This window comes from Myotis nattereri (genome assembly GCF_964212035.1).
Source record: "Myotis nattereri genome assembly, chromosome: 8".
In the NCBI taxonomy this organism is placed as follows: Eukaryota; Metazoa; Chordata; class Mammalia; order Chiroptera; family Vespertilionidae; genus Myotis; species Myotis nattereri.
The window spans coordinates 52,472,025-52,485,637 of NC_138083.1; the positions used below are offsets into that span (position 1 = coordinate 52,472,025).

At 49.0% G+C, this 13,613-nt stretch overlaps 1 protein-coding gene across 2 annotated transcripts in view; it reads left to right on the forward strand.

Moving 5' to 3' along the window:
- The window catches only part of TSHZ1 (teashirt zinc finger homeobox 1), a gene marked incomplete at its 5' end in the record, with an annotated part of 74,682 nt that extends 63,556 nt beyond the window's left edge, over positions 1-11,126 (forward strand). Inside the window, 2 exons of one of the 2 annotated variants that reach the window (XM_081097395.1) lie at positions 119-3,328; positions 10,729-11,126. In XM_081097395.1, coding sequence (XP_080953521.1) covers positions 119-3,321 — 3,203 coding nt within the window. In that variant the 3' untranslated portion in view covers positions 3,322-3,328; positions 10,729-11,126. Of the gene's footprint in view, positions 1-118; positions 4,665-10,728 lie in introns of those variants that run through there. The other variant, XM_081097394.1, reaches the window with a different exon arrangement.
- Positions 11,127-13,613: the final 2,487 nt, after the last annotated feature.

A 13,613-nucleotide genomic window follows, 5' to 3' on the forward strand; every position in this document is an offset into this window, starting at 1 on the left:
ACTTAGAGGTGAGAGCCTTGCGGCCTGGGAGCTCGAGGAGAAACATGGAGTGCGTGCTGGGGAGGCCATGTCCTTGAACGTGATTTACTTCTCACCATGTGTCATTTTTCTGCCCTAGCTTATGTTCCCGAGGAAGAATTGAAGGCAGCAGAAATAGATGAAGAAAACGTGGAGGAGGATGGGCTGTCCCTGGACATTCAGGACGGTGACTACGTGGGCGGCGACGAAGCCGAGATCAAAGAGGCCCCGAGCTACCAGGACTCCCCTGTCAGCACGGCCACCAACCAGGACGCCGGCTACGGGTCGCCCTTCAGTGAAAACAGTGACCAGCTCACCCATTTCAAAAGCTCCTCCTCCAGAGAAGACAAAGAGGACCCACAGGGTCCAGACAGCGCCTCCTACCCCCAGGACAGCCTGGCACAAATCAAGGCCGTCTACGCGAACTTATTCTCAGAGTCCTGCTGGTCCAGCTTAGCACTGGATTTAAAGAAGTCCAGTTCGACCGCCAGCAGCAACGATGTGGGCCCCAAGGAGAGCTCCACCCCGACCCCCACGCCCCCCGCCACCACGACGGTGGGGACCACGGGCACCACCGCCAGCACACCCAGCTCCAGCACCAGTTCCAGCACCAGTTCCAGCACCAGCACCAGCACCAGCAACAGCGGCGGCTCGGGCTACGACTGGCATCAGGCCGCGCTGGCCAAGACGCTGCAGCAGACGTCCACGTACGGGCTGCTGCCTGAGCCCAGCCTGTTCAGCACCGTGCAGCTCTACAGGCAGAACAACAAGCTGTACGGCTCGGTGTTTACGGGCGCCAGCAAGTTCCGCTGCAAGGACTGCAGCGCCGCCTACGACACGCTGGTGGAGCTGACGGTGCACATGAACGAGACGGGCCACTACCGCGACGACAACAGGGACAAGGACTCCGAGAAGACCAAGCGGTGGTCCAAGCCCAGGAAGCGCTCCCTGATGGAAATGGAAGGGAAGGAGGACGCCCAGAAGGTGCTCAAGTGCATGTACTGTGGCCACTCCTTCGAGTCCCTACAAGACCTGAGCGTCCACATGATCAAGACTAAGCATTACCAGAAAGTGCCTCTGAAGGAGCCAGTACCAGCCATCACCAAACTGGTCCCTTCCACGAAAAAGCGAGCCCTTCAGGACCTGGCGTCCCCGTGCTCCCCTGAGCCAGCAGGGGTCGCTGCAGAGGCCGCCCTGAGTGAGTCAGCCAAGGACCAGAAGACCGCCAACCCCTACGTGACACCCAACAACCGCTACGGCTACCAGAACGGCGCCAGTTACACCTGGCAGTTCGAGGCCCGCAAAGCGCAGATCCTCAAGTGCATGGAGTGCGGCAGCTCCCACGACACCTTGCAGCAGCTCACCGCCCACATGATGGTCACTGGCCACTTCCTGAAGGTGACCACTTCCGCCTCCAAGAAGGGGAAGCAGCTGGTGCTGGACCCTGTGGTGGAGGAGAAGATCCAGTCCATCCCTCTGCCCCCCACCACGCACACCCGGCTCCCCACCTCCCACATCAAAAAGCAGCCCGACTCGCCGGCGGGGTCCACGACCTCAGAGGAGAAAAAGGAACCCGACAAGGAGAAGGCGCCAGTGGCAGGTGACGCGGAGAAGAAGATCAAGGAGGAGAGCGAGGACACCTCTGAGAAGTTTGAGCCCACCACGCTCTATCAGTACCTCCGCGAGGAGGACCTGGACGACAGCCCCAAGGGCGGGGTGGACATCCTGAAGTCCCTGGAGAACACGGTCTCCACAGCCATCAGCAAAGCCCAGAACGGCGCGCCCTCGTGGGGCGGCTACCCCAGCATCCACGCGGCCTACCAGCTGCCGGGCGCCGTGAAGCCGCTGCCAGCCGTGCAGAGCGTGCAGATGCAGCCGTCCTATGCCGGCAGTGTGAAGTCGCTGTCCTCGGAGCACAGCGCGCTGCTGCACTCCCCGGGGAGCCTCACGCCGCCGCCCCACAAGAGCAACGTGTCAGCCATGGAGGAGCTGGTGGAGAAGGTCACAGGCAAGGTCAACGTGAAGAAGGAGGAGAGGCCCGTGGAGAAGGAGAAGGGCTCACCCGCCAAGGCCATGTCCCCTGTGGCCAAAGAGAATAAGGATTTCCCTAGGACAGAGGACAGCAGCAGCAAAACCCAGCAGAAGAAGGGCCCGGAGGCGGAGGTGGGCAAGGCCAAGAAGGAGGGTGCGGTGGAGGCCCACACCCCCAACGGCACTGAGCCACTCAAAGCCAAAGTCACCAATGGCTGCAGCAGCCTGGGCATCATCACGGACCACTCGCCGGAGCCGTCGTTCATCAGCCCTCTGAGCGCGCTGCAGTCCATCATGAACACACACCTAGGCAAAGTGTCCAAGCCCGTGAGCCCCTCGCTGGACCCGCTGGCTATGCTGTACAAAATCAGCAACAGCATGCTGGACAAGCCCATCTACCCCGCCACCCCCGCCAAGCAGGCCGACGCCATCGACCGTTACTACTACGAGAACAGCGACCAGCCCATCGACCTGACCAAGGCCAAGAGCAAGCCCCTGGTCTCCGGTGTGGCCGACGCAGTTTCTTCGCCCCTGCGGGAGAGCGCGCTCATGGACATCTCCGACATGGTGAAGAACCTCACGGGCCGGCTCACCCCCAAGTCCTCCACGCCCTCCACGGTGTCCGAGAAGTCAGATGCCGATGCCAGCAGCTTCGAGGAGGCGCTGGACGAGCTGTCGCCTGTTCACAAGCGGAAGGGCCGACAGTCCAACTGGAACCCCCAGCACCTGCTCATCCTGCAGGCCCAGTTCGCCTCCAGCCTGCGGGAGACGCCCGAGGGGAAGTACATCCTGTCGGACCTGGGCCCGCAGGAGCGGGTGCACATCTCCAAGTTCACGGGGCTGTCCATGACCACCATCAGCCACTGGCTGGCCAACGTCAAGTACCAGCTGAGGAGGACAGGCGGGACCAAGTTCCTGAAGAACCTGGACACAGGGCACCCTGTGTTCTTCTGCAACGATTGTGCCTCTCAGTTCAGAACTGCGCCCACGTACATCAGTCACCTAGAGACGCACCTGGGCTTCAGCTTGAAAGACCTCTCCAAGCTGCCCCTCAACCAGATTCAGGACCAGCAGAGTGTCTCAAAGGTCCTGGCCAACAAGGCCGTGGGCCCGGTGGGGGCTGCCGAGGACGATCTGGGCTCCACATTCCAGTGTAAGCTGTGCAACCGGACTTTTGCGAGCAAACACGCAGTCAAACTGCACCTTAGCAAGACCCACGGCAAGTCCCCGGAGGACCACCTGATCTACGTGACAGAGTTGGAGAAACAGTAGCAGCCAGGTACGCGAGGGACCCCGCCCGGCACATTGCACTAAACGTCTTCACACTGCACTAGGCCCGGCCTGAGCCTCCGAAATCAGCCTTCCTGGGTTGCCGAACGGCCTGCCTGGACCTCGGTTTTTCTTACACATGTTTTGTAGCTATATTTATATGCTCTTTGTCTGATTGCGCATGTCATTTTTCTTTTTCTGTGAGTCAAAGTCTGACCTTTATTTTCAACATCTGTTCTTGATGTTAAGCTATCTTTTGTAGGAAATGATGGGGCACACTACTCAGAGACACCAACTTAGTAGGAAAGAAAGACACAAATAACAATGATAAAAAGACATCCTAAACATTACAAAGTTGCCATGACAATAAAGGTCATAGGACCTAGTGGTGTCAAATTTAACCCTTTGGGGACTGTAATCGCATCTCTGTGCCTTTCACTCCAAAAAAAAAAGAAAAAAGAAAAGGCTTAAAGGCATTTCATTCAGATCAAAAGCTGTGTCAGACACAAAACTTATTTAATAATTAAAAAATGAGCTTTTATATGCAGACTGGTTTGTGAAGGGAACATGCATGCCGCTGTTGGAAGACAGAAGTTGTCTAGGACTTGCGGGGTTAGGAAGCCACAACGTCACACGTTCAAAACAAAAAACTAACAACAAACACCCCAGTTGCCACTATGCCCAGACCCTCTGGATGCTGAAGAAAATGCCACTTTTGGCAAAAAAAAAAAAAAAAAAAAGAAAAAAAAAAAGAAAAAAAAGTATGCAAGCTATTATTTAAAACGTGTAAAAATGCTATTTCTTTTTTTTTCCTTGTAAAATACTGCGGTTTATAGTTATTTACAAATGTAAGCTTTGGTACAAGCTGACCTTTCTATAGCGCGCTGCATTGATAAATGAAAAAAAAACACGGGGCAAATGTCGGAGTACTTCCCTTATAAATTGGCAGCATCCGCTTAAAAACTCCTCTATCCTACCATCCTAAATGGTTACCTATCCTACCATTTTAACCTATCCAACTTTCTTTGTACCTTCTGGCTGTATGCTTTCTCTTTTAACTTTTTATATTGTCATTTTATATTAAATTTCTGTGTATATAATGTAAAACCACGATTTTTGAATAAAAATTAGTTCCTGCAGCTTGATTTAAATAGAGAAATTTTACTGGCATTTGCATCTCTCCAGATGCATGTATATCAGACAAAAAAATAAATAAATGAAGACAAAGCAAGGCACTATTAATTATATGTTTGATGTTCTGTCATTAATATTGTACAGTACATTTGGGTTCACACAATTAAATCCACTGTTTTCTCAACTGTAAAATAAATCCTCACGCCGTTCTTGGTTTACGTCGATTGTCATGTCGTCATTCTTCCACCTCGGGAGATGTTATTTCAGCAGCGAGAGGTCTTGCTGATGCAATCGACCAACAGAAATCCCACTCAGAATCATCATTTTGTGATTTGTGTGCTGACATGCCTTCACTCAAATGATAAGTATTGCGCTTTTAGAAATGATAATTAGCATTTTTAACTCCACTGGGTGCCACCAAGTTGAACTGTTGAGTGATGGGTGTTTAGTCCATAGAGAGCCGGAGGCCTGCACGTGGAGAGCCCACATGGATAGTTACAGGTGTCCCCAGTGTGCTTTCTGGGCGTCCGGGGACTTGATGGGGTGGCAGGGAAGACCCAGGGCCTTGGGACCAGCTCTGCATTCTCTAAAGAGGAAAGTCTGTTATCTGTGCTTTAAAAAATGCACAGTTTGAAAACACAAGCTGCCGCCTGATTCAGGGTTTGGAACCAGTCTTCTGCAGGTTGCCCTGAGCACCCAGGACTCTCCGAGGGCACCCTGGGCATGCGAGGCTGTGAGCACTGAGCCCTGAGGTCCCGGGCTCCGTCTGTATTGAGGGAAACCCCAGGAGCGCTTCAGGACATGGCATGGAGATTTCTTTTCCTACCTTTTGCTTAAATTTCCGTTAAATACACCCTGAGAAAGGGTCGACTTTGGATGCTCTGCTTGGAAGCAGCTGAGCAGCTGAGCTGTGCCCACTGTTGCCCATTGTCCGTGGGCAGCTGGACGGCCAACCAGGTGGCCCTATTTACAGTCTATAATGCCCTGGACACTGGCGAGCTGGGCTACTGTCCCGACTGTTTTCGTTGGTAAATAGTTCCGTCCTTTAGGAGCTTGGGTTCAGTTCCTGGGTGACTGCACTTTGGGCTGCAGGGGTGATGGAGAAGAATGACAGGCCTCTGATGGACATGGGGTCCTTGAATGAGAATCCTCTGAGGTTAGGTTTTCTTTGCCACAGGTCCACAGACATGATTATGTGATTTCACCAGTAGGAAGAGTCAGAGCCGCAGGCACGTGGTGTGAAGGGAGGTGCCATTTGGGGATTGGGCCCCAGTGGCACAGCCACTGAGCTATTTGAAAGCTGCTTGCAACCCGAGTTCTGACACTGGGGTCTAGACCCAGATGCAGGGCTCCTTTCTTTTTCTTTTTTTAAATATATTTTCATTGATTTCAGAGAGGAAGGGAGAGGGAGAGAGAGAAACAGCAGTGATGAGAGAGAACCATTGATGGGCTGCCTCCTGCACACCCCACACTGGGAATCGAGCCTGCAACCCAGGCATGTGCCCTGACCGGGAACAAAACCATGACCTCCTGATTCATAAGTCCATGCTCAACCACTGAGCCGTGCCGCTGGGCAATTTTTTCTTTTTCTAATTCATTAACCACAGTTCTCCAACCGATAGATAGTACAAGACTAATTTGTCTTACCACCATTCATACCGATGCTGGAGGGGGGGACCTAGTTATAGTTAGGGGATGCTACTCCGTGCCAGGGACATCCTTGGTGCTTCACCCACAGCAACTCATTTGGGCCTCACAGCATGGGGAGGGGCTTTTATTCCACTCTCCTCACAGATGAGGAGCCCAGCCCAGCACAGAGATGCCCACGGTCTGGGGGCTTGAAATTGACACAACCTGAGCCTGAGCTCAAAGCTCTGGCTTTGCCCCAGCCGTGCTCCTAATTGCCCCCTTTGCAGGCCCAGGGGTGGGTAGCTTCTGTGGGATGGGGACGACAGATGAGGGTTTCAGGTAATGCTGATGGACAGGGACGTGAGTGCCACCCTGAGCAGACATTCATTCTTCACGTGGCTTCCAGCTGCAACCCACCTCAGATTGCAAAAACAGGACAGCTCTGTTTTCTATGGGATCTGAAAACTAAGTTGAAGTAATGTTTGTTATGAATATGTAGCAGCAGTTTGTTATGAATATGTACAGGTCTACCTAGTACTGTGAAAACTTGATTTGTGTAGGCAGACGGTGAGTAACCCAGGGAAGCAGTTGCCACCTCTAATTTGAGGATTCACCTTACAGATGGTTCTGCTTCCTTCATCTGTGTTTGGATACATGCACCCATCCTCGCCTTCATCTAGTCTCGAGTGTGCTCTGTGTTTCTCCCAGTCCTTCCTTAGCCCAGGCACCAGGTCTCCACTTCTAGAACTCGACAGCCAAAGGCCCCCAAGGAGCTGGAGAGAGCTGGCCACCTGCCCACCGGTAGGAGGCTGTACAGGGCTGGGTAGTCACGTGGCTGCCCAGTGTTTTCTATTGGTTAGGTGACCTTGTGCACATGCAAAAGTTACCCTACTTGAAAACGAAACACTTTTAAAATATATATATTTTTAAATTGATTTCAGAGGTGAAGGGAGGGAGATAGAAACATTAACCATGAGAGAGAACCATTGATCAGCTGCCTCCTCTGTGCCCACTACTGGGGATAGAGCCTGCAACCTGGCCACTTGGTGGCCTGACCAAGAATAGAACCGTGACCTCCTGGTTTACAGGTTGACACTCAATCACTGAACCATGACGGTCGGGCATACTTTTTCTTTTAACTGTGGGATTCTAAAAGGTTTGAGATATTCTTCAGAATGTGTTGGGTTAAGATATATTGTTATTTAGTCAATATTTAAAGAGGTAGGAAGCCAGTGAAATAATGGTAGATAATACTTTATGTAAGAGAAACAATCTTTTAGGTATTGCATGAAAAAAGAAGCAATAACTCAAAATTTATGTCACTACATTTCCATATTTTGTAATCTTTATAAAGTTTCTTACATTAGTCAAACATATCTAAACTTCTTCCAAATTCTCAGAAACCTGTCCATACAAATAAAGGTTTCTGCTTTCTTCCAAGGTAAAATTTCATGATACTGCCTTTCTGATTATTTTTCTGAAGTTGAAGGCCAGTTATTGAATTGTAAACTTAAAAAGAGTAAAATTTGGAGAGTACCTGTGCTTTTTACATAACTTTTACTCCTGTAATAGAAGCAATACATAGTCATTGCCCAAAGCTTGGAACACAAAGACATAAAGAAGGAAATAAAAATAATGATTGCTTTCATCTATGAAAAAATCATTGTTAATATTTTAGTGGTAACATCTTTTTTTTTCCTGTCATGCTTCTACAAAATAGAGATCACACTGAACACCCTTTTGTACTTTTCTTTACTTGATAGTAGATAATGAGTATTTTCCCATTTTGTTAAATATCACACATTTCTCATTGAGATGGTCTCTGGTTTAGATAGAATTTTAAAAAGCAACATTTAGATTCTTCTCAAGTTTTCACTATTAGAAATGAGTGCAAAGAACATTCCACTCAGTATTTTCGGTTGTTTTATTAGAACAAACACCTACAACCGACACTGCGCCACCTCTCAGAGCTGGACTCCAGGGCCACGACTGGGACACCTTCCTTTTCCATCGCTTCTCTCACCAGGCAGTGGGCACCGGTGGCATTCAAATCTGAAGTGATCTGCAAGCTGACGGAAAGGACTTCGTTCAAACTTCAGATTACTGTGAGCGATATTTTTAAAATAGGAAGGCATTTAAAGTGCAATTCTATTCATGGCGATTGTTTTCTTAAATATACCATGTACACTCATCTTTAAGTTCTGGTTAGGTAGTTGGAAACTGACAGTGACAGTGCCTAACATCTTGTTTGTTGTTAGGGAAGCATTGTAATCTCATGAAATTCTTCTTGCAAAATGATGGGCGCGCCAGGCGACATGGCGTGTTCCCACCACCTTAGGTGCTTGGGAAGAAACAATAGATTTTATTCTAAAAAAGGGGTCACAAAGTGAGTCTCCAGGTGACCTTCGTTTCTTAAAATTCCTGTTTTCATAAAGACATGCCGCCTTTCCCCCCTGAGACATTTAGATTCTAAACTCCTTGTTGTCTGTTTCCAGTGGCTCACCTGTTCAAGGGTGGAGTTCTCTATCAGGAATAGACAGTCTTATATCCGAATCACTGCTTTGAATGCCATCCACTTTGCCAGTGGTTTCCATTCTAGGAGAATAGTCTAATTGCATTGTTTGGACATGAATAGATGCAGTCCACCTTTTTAACATGTGAAATTGGCAATGCCCTTGCTCAACGCACTTCTAGCAGGGGGCACACTGACTGCCAGGTGTCATTATGCCATTCTCAGGGCAAATTTGGCCTTTCCGGAGCCGCAACTCCTCAAAGACAGAATGCATATGTTTCTCTTCTAGTGATAACTTTTAGCCTTCTTACTCACACTCCAAATATTTCCTTCTTGAAAACCCCACTCCGAGTCCTTAAGTTAGTCAGGCACTTCTAGCATCACAGAGAAACCAGGAGGAAGGGCCCGTGGGCGAGCAGGTGTGTGCCAAGTAGGTGCCTGTGTTCAGATGGTCGATCCTGTGTGCAGGGTGGGGAAGGCTGTCCTGCTCCGTGCCAGCAGGAAGAGAGGTGGGAGGTAGGAGGGCTCCGACGGGGGGTGGGGGGCCCCTGCACGGACCAGAGGCTGCGGTCATCCTGTCACCGCATCACGAGGGAGTGAAGAGAGAGCATGTGCTCGAGAGCAGTCAGCCACTGGGCCACTGCGACCACTGGTGAGATGTAACCAGCGCAGGGATGTGCGTCACGGAGGGACGTCACTAAGGTGATGTGTACGGCTGGACATAACTAAAACTAAATAGCAGAAGCTAAGTTGTTTGAGGAGCGAGGTGGGCTGTGGAGTGAGTGTCTTGGACGAGAGGATGGAGATCCAATTGTAACTACCGTAGATGGCTCGCAGGTTTCATTTGGTAAGAAAGACATTGCCAAAGGAGAATTGGAGTGTGGCCGCTCTAGGGTTAAAGATCCTTAAGCGTCAGTGAGAATGTATAAAGGAGATGTCTTTCTGAAGTAATTTATGGAAATGCCGCGCTCCCTTTGAAGGCTCCATGTCACCGCGTGGCACTCCGCAGTGTTCCCTTTCTTCACCTGTCAGGCAAAGACCACCTCGAAGAGTCTCAGTGCTGATTACTAGTTAATTGTCATTAATAAGTGACAACTGACATTATGGGGGCTTAATGCAGAGAGAACAGAAAAGAGCCACAGATATTCTAATGAGCTGACTCCTACGTGCCCTCTATTGTTGTCGAAAATGAGGAGCTGTCGTCATTGTTCAGGAGATGGGCTTCAATTGCTCTGGAAATATTCTCTTTTAATTTCTTTATGCACAGATAATTCCTGGTACTCTGTATTTCTCTCCCCCACCCCTCTGCTTCTAGCGTACGTGCACACACATGCACCTGCTCACCCTCTCCTGTGAGTGTGCTGAAAACTCCCAACTCAGGAGCTGCCCTAACTTTTCCTGGACAGGGAAGTTGTGTGCTCTAAAAGCTTACATTCATAGCTCAGATGGAAAAAGAAAGGCCTTTTACTATAGTTTTGTTGACTTGGTTGGGGATGGGGATAGGGATGGAAAGGTCCTGTGCTGAGGATGACTGACAGAAGGAGAAGGGAGGAAGTGATTTAATAAGGCAAGACCCGCCAATCAGAGCTGTGCGATCATCAGGAACATGCATCATTGTCAACTCACCTGAGAGAAACATCGCTCTTCCCAATAACAAAAAAAATCCCCCCAGAATGTTCCAGAAGAGAAGCCACAGACGAGGGGAAATGATTCAATAGCTATTGAACTTTGAACTGCATCTGTTGCCATTTGATTTGGGGAAATTTTACCCAAACAACTTGCTTGTTAAAATCCTTAATGGTTAGGACAACTTAGCATGGACTCACAGTCCTTTCACACATAAATGTGTTTGCACATAAATGCAATACTGTGTTTGGACATTAGAGCAGAAAATAAATTGAAAACACACAGCAAAATAATTTCCGCATTGACCTCACGGTGTTCTGTGTGTGTGTGGGGAAAGGATGAGGTGTTAGAAGTGCACGTTGCACTCAGTATAAGCTTGAATGCCCAAGATTTCCAAGCAGGACGTGGCAGAGTCGTCTCAGAGAAAACTCAGGCTGAAGCCAATAGGAACAAGATGAGTTGTTTTTCAGGTGCCAACACCTCCTAACAACAATTTTTCGTGCTTTCAGATCATTTCACACCATGCCTTTCCACCTCCTATCAAGACATCACACAGATGCAGTGGCAAGCTAGGAATTTGATGGCCGCACTGCTGAAGAGAGAAATCCTGTCCTGCCTCTTCAAACACTGCCCTGGCCCTCGTTCCACCGTGCAGTGGTTAGCCCTCTGCCCGTCTTTATTTCCACTCCATGGTGGGTCTTGAAAGAGCGGCAACATCTTGGATTGCAGTGGGTCAGTGTCAACCTGGACTTTCTAACAGGACGGAACGACATGCATGAGATGACTCTCCCTGTGTTCACATTAGTTTGTTGGCAGCCACATCACTCTGTTGACAGGTGCCGTGGTCTCAATAAAAACATCCAGGTCCAATGCATGTGTGCTGCTGGGGAAAGACCTGGAGCTATACACTTGTGTCACTGAGTTTTTGAGCCTAAGTTTTCACTTTACTCTTAGATTCGGTTTGTTGCTTTAATTTGGAAATGCTGGAGGTAGGTCCCAGCTTGGTATCAACTGCAACTCTGATCAGCAGGATACCATATTCTCACCTAATTATTGTGCAAAACTGTGGAAAAGGACATAATGGGTGTGTTCCAGGCACTGGGTGGCATCCCAAATGGACATCGATCCATCAACATCACAAATAGGACTTTCTGATGTCTGCTATTGTGGAGAGAGCATGGGATTTGGAGACTGGAACTATTTCATGAACCTCAGTTTCTTTTTGATAAAATTTTTGATAACACAGGGAATGTGCTTCATTCTGTGCTTAATACACAGAAGGGGTGAATACACTGTAGATATCAGTACCGTCATTAGATTTGATCAGTCAATTACAAACATACCTTCTTAGACAGCTATCCTTTTGTTCACAAAAATGTCATGAAATACTTTTTCAAGCACCTCTTTTAAGGTGGCAAACAGGAAAATACACTGGTTGGTGAGATTAATCATGTATTTGAATTGAAAGATAAAATGTTGGCTGCTTCGTGGGGTTCAATGATTTGAGGGTGTCATAGCTACAAGGGTACCCTCCTCCATTACCATCAAAGCTCAATTAAAATCTGATGGCTGTAGCCTTGGTCGGTGTGGCTCAGTTGGTTGGAGAATTGTCCCATATACCAAAAGGTTGTGGGATCCATTTCCAGTCAGGGCACATACCTGGATTGCAGTTTTGATCCCTCAGTCAGAATGCGTATGGAAGGCAACTGATCGATGTTCTCCCCCCCCTCCCTCCACCCACCCCGTACTTTCCCCTCTCTCTAAGATCAATAACCATGTCCTTAGTGAGGATTTACCAGAATTCTGATTGCTACAACATCTAAAATGTGGCCTCTGAGTTGGAGGGAGAGAAAGGGGTCTGCACAAGCAGAAAGTAGCTGTAGAAGGTTTGGGTGGTAGTTCAAGGTAGAACCACATGGAAATGTGGCTGGAACCTGGCACCACTGTGTCCTTCACCTACTCACAGTGCAATTTCCAAGGGAGATGTGCAGAGAGGTTACTTGGCCATCAGCCATGTTTATCACTATAGGGTTCTGACCATGGACCTCACTGGGCTCATGGTGAACTAGATTGGGGTGTGTGTAGGTCAGGAAGACTCCTTTGGCCTTAATAGAAGCAGGAGGAACCCCCTACTTTTGACCATGAGCCCCATTGGATTCCTGCTTGGTTTCATGGGGGTTGAGGTCTGAAGGCTTCAAAGAGTAGGAAGTTCCAGGGGACCAGGAGCTGGTGTCTCTTTCCTCCATTCAACAGAAGTCCCACCAAAATCCAATAGTCAAATGTGGCTCTGACACAAATCCAACTCCTCTCCTTGGTTTAGAATAAGGGTGGAGGAGAGACAGCCTGTGGCTTCCCCTTGAGAGAGAAGATGTAGTCGGGAGGTAGTGCGATGATCTCCAGGCAGGGAAGACTTAGCCCTTCATTTCACCCAGTTGCATCAAGGAGACTTCAGTGTCCCAAGATCTGGGACAAGGGATGATCAAGGGAACAGTGGGTCACATACTAGGACCGTTTTGATGGTTTTCTTTTTGTTACTTTGGTGATCCTCGGTTTATGTTCCAGAAGCAAGTATTCTTTAATTATTCCGTTTTGATACCGTTTTTCAGCCCAATTGTCTATTTCAGCCCACCTTCATTACCTCACTAGTTACCTGAACTAAGGTCTTTTTAGTTGTTGGAGTCACCACTTACCTTAACTTCTTATCTTCTGTCTTGATTTAGTTCATCATTCTTTCCTTTAGCTCCACCAGCCTCGTGAACAATGGCTCACAGTGGTCCTGTGTTTCAGGTGAGGGTCTAGGCCTCTTCTACCCTGGGGCCCCATGGAGTGCTGGGTGCAATGGCGCTCCGTGTGTGTATGGAAGGTGGGCCTGGAGGGTAGTGTTGGAGGACCAAGAAAGTACCAGCTCTGGAGTCAGGTCAACCCCACGTCAAATCCTACTTATCCAAATGAATCACCCTGTGGCTCAGTTTCCCCACCTGAAATCCAAGGCTAACCGTAACCCCCCCTTCCTCGCAGGATTGTATATGGAGATAGTGAACATTGTGCTTAGCATAGAGTCCGGCCCAGGGTTAGTGCTCAATGGAGAGCTGTGTTAGTTTGCAAACATAAAGCCTCAGCCTCCAGGCTCAACATCTGTATTGGCCTCATGAGTAACCTGGAGCGGTAAGTGCCGTGTCTAATGTATGGTCATCTCCTGTGGGCAGTGACACAGACAGGTCAGGAAGCACCAGGTGTGCTCTGCGGGTGTCAGGTTTAAGGCTAACAATCCGAGTCAAGACAGAAGTCACCTTACTGCATGCAACTTCTAATGACTGGAGGCCGACTGACCTACCATATGAGAAAGGGGCCCGTTGGCTGTAATGATTTGATGATGAGGGGTGAGTAACATGTT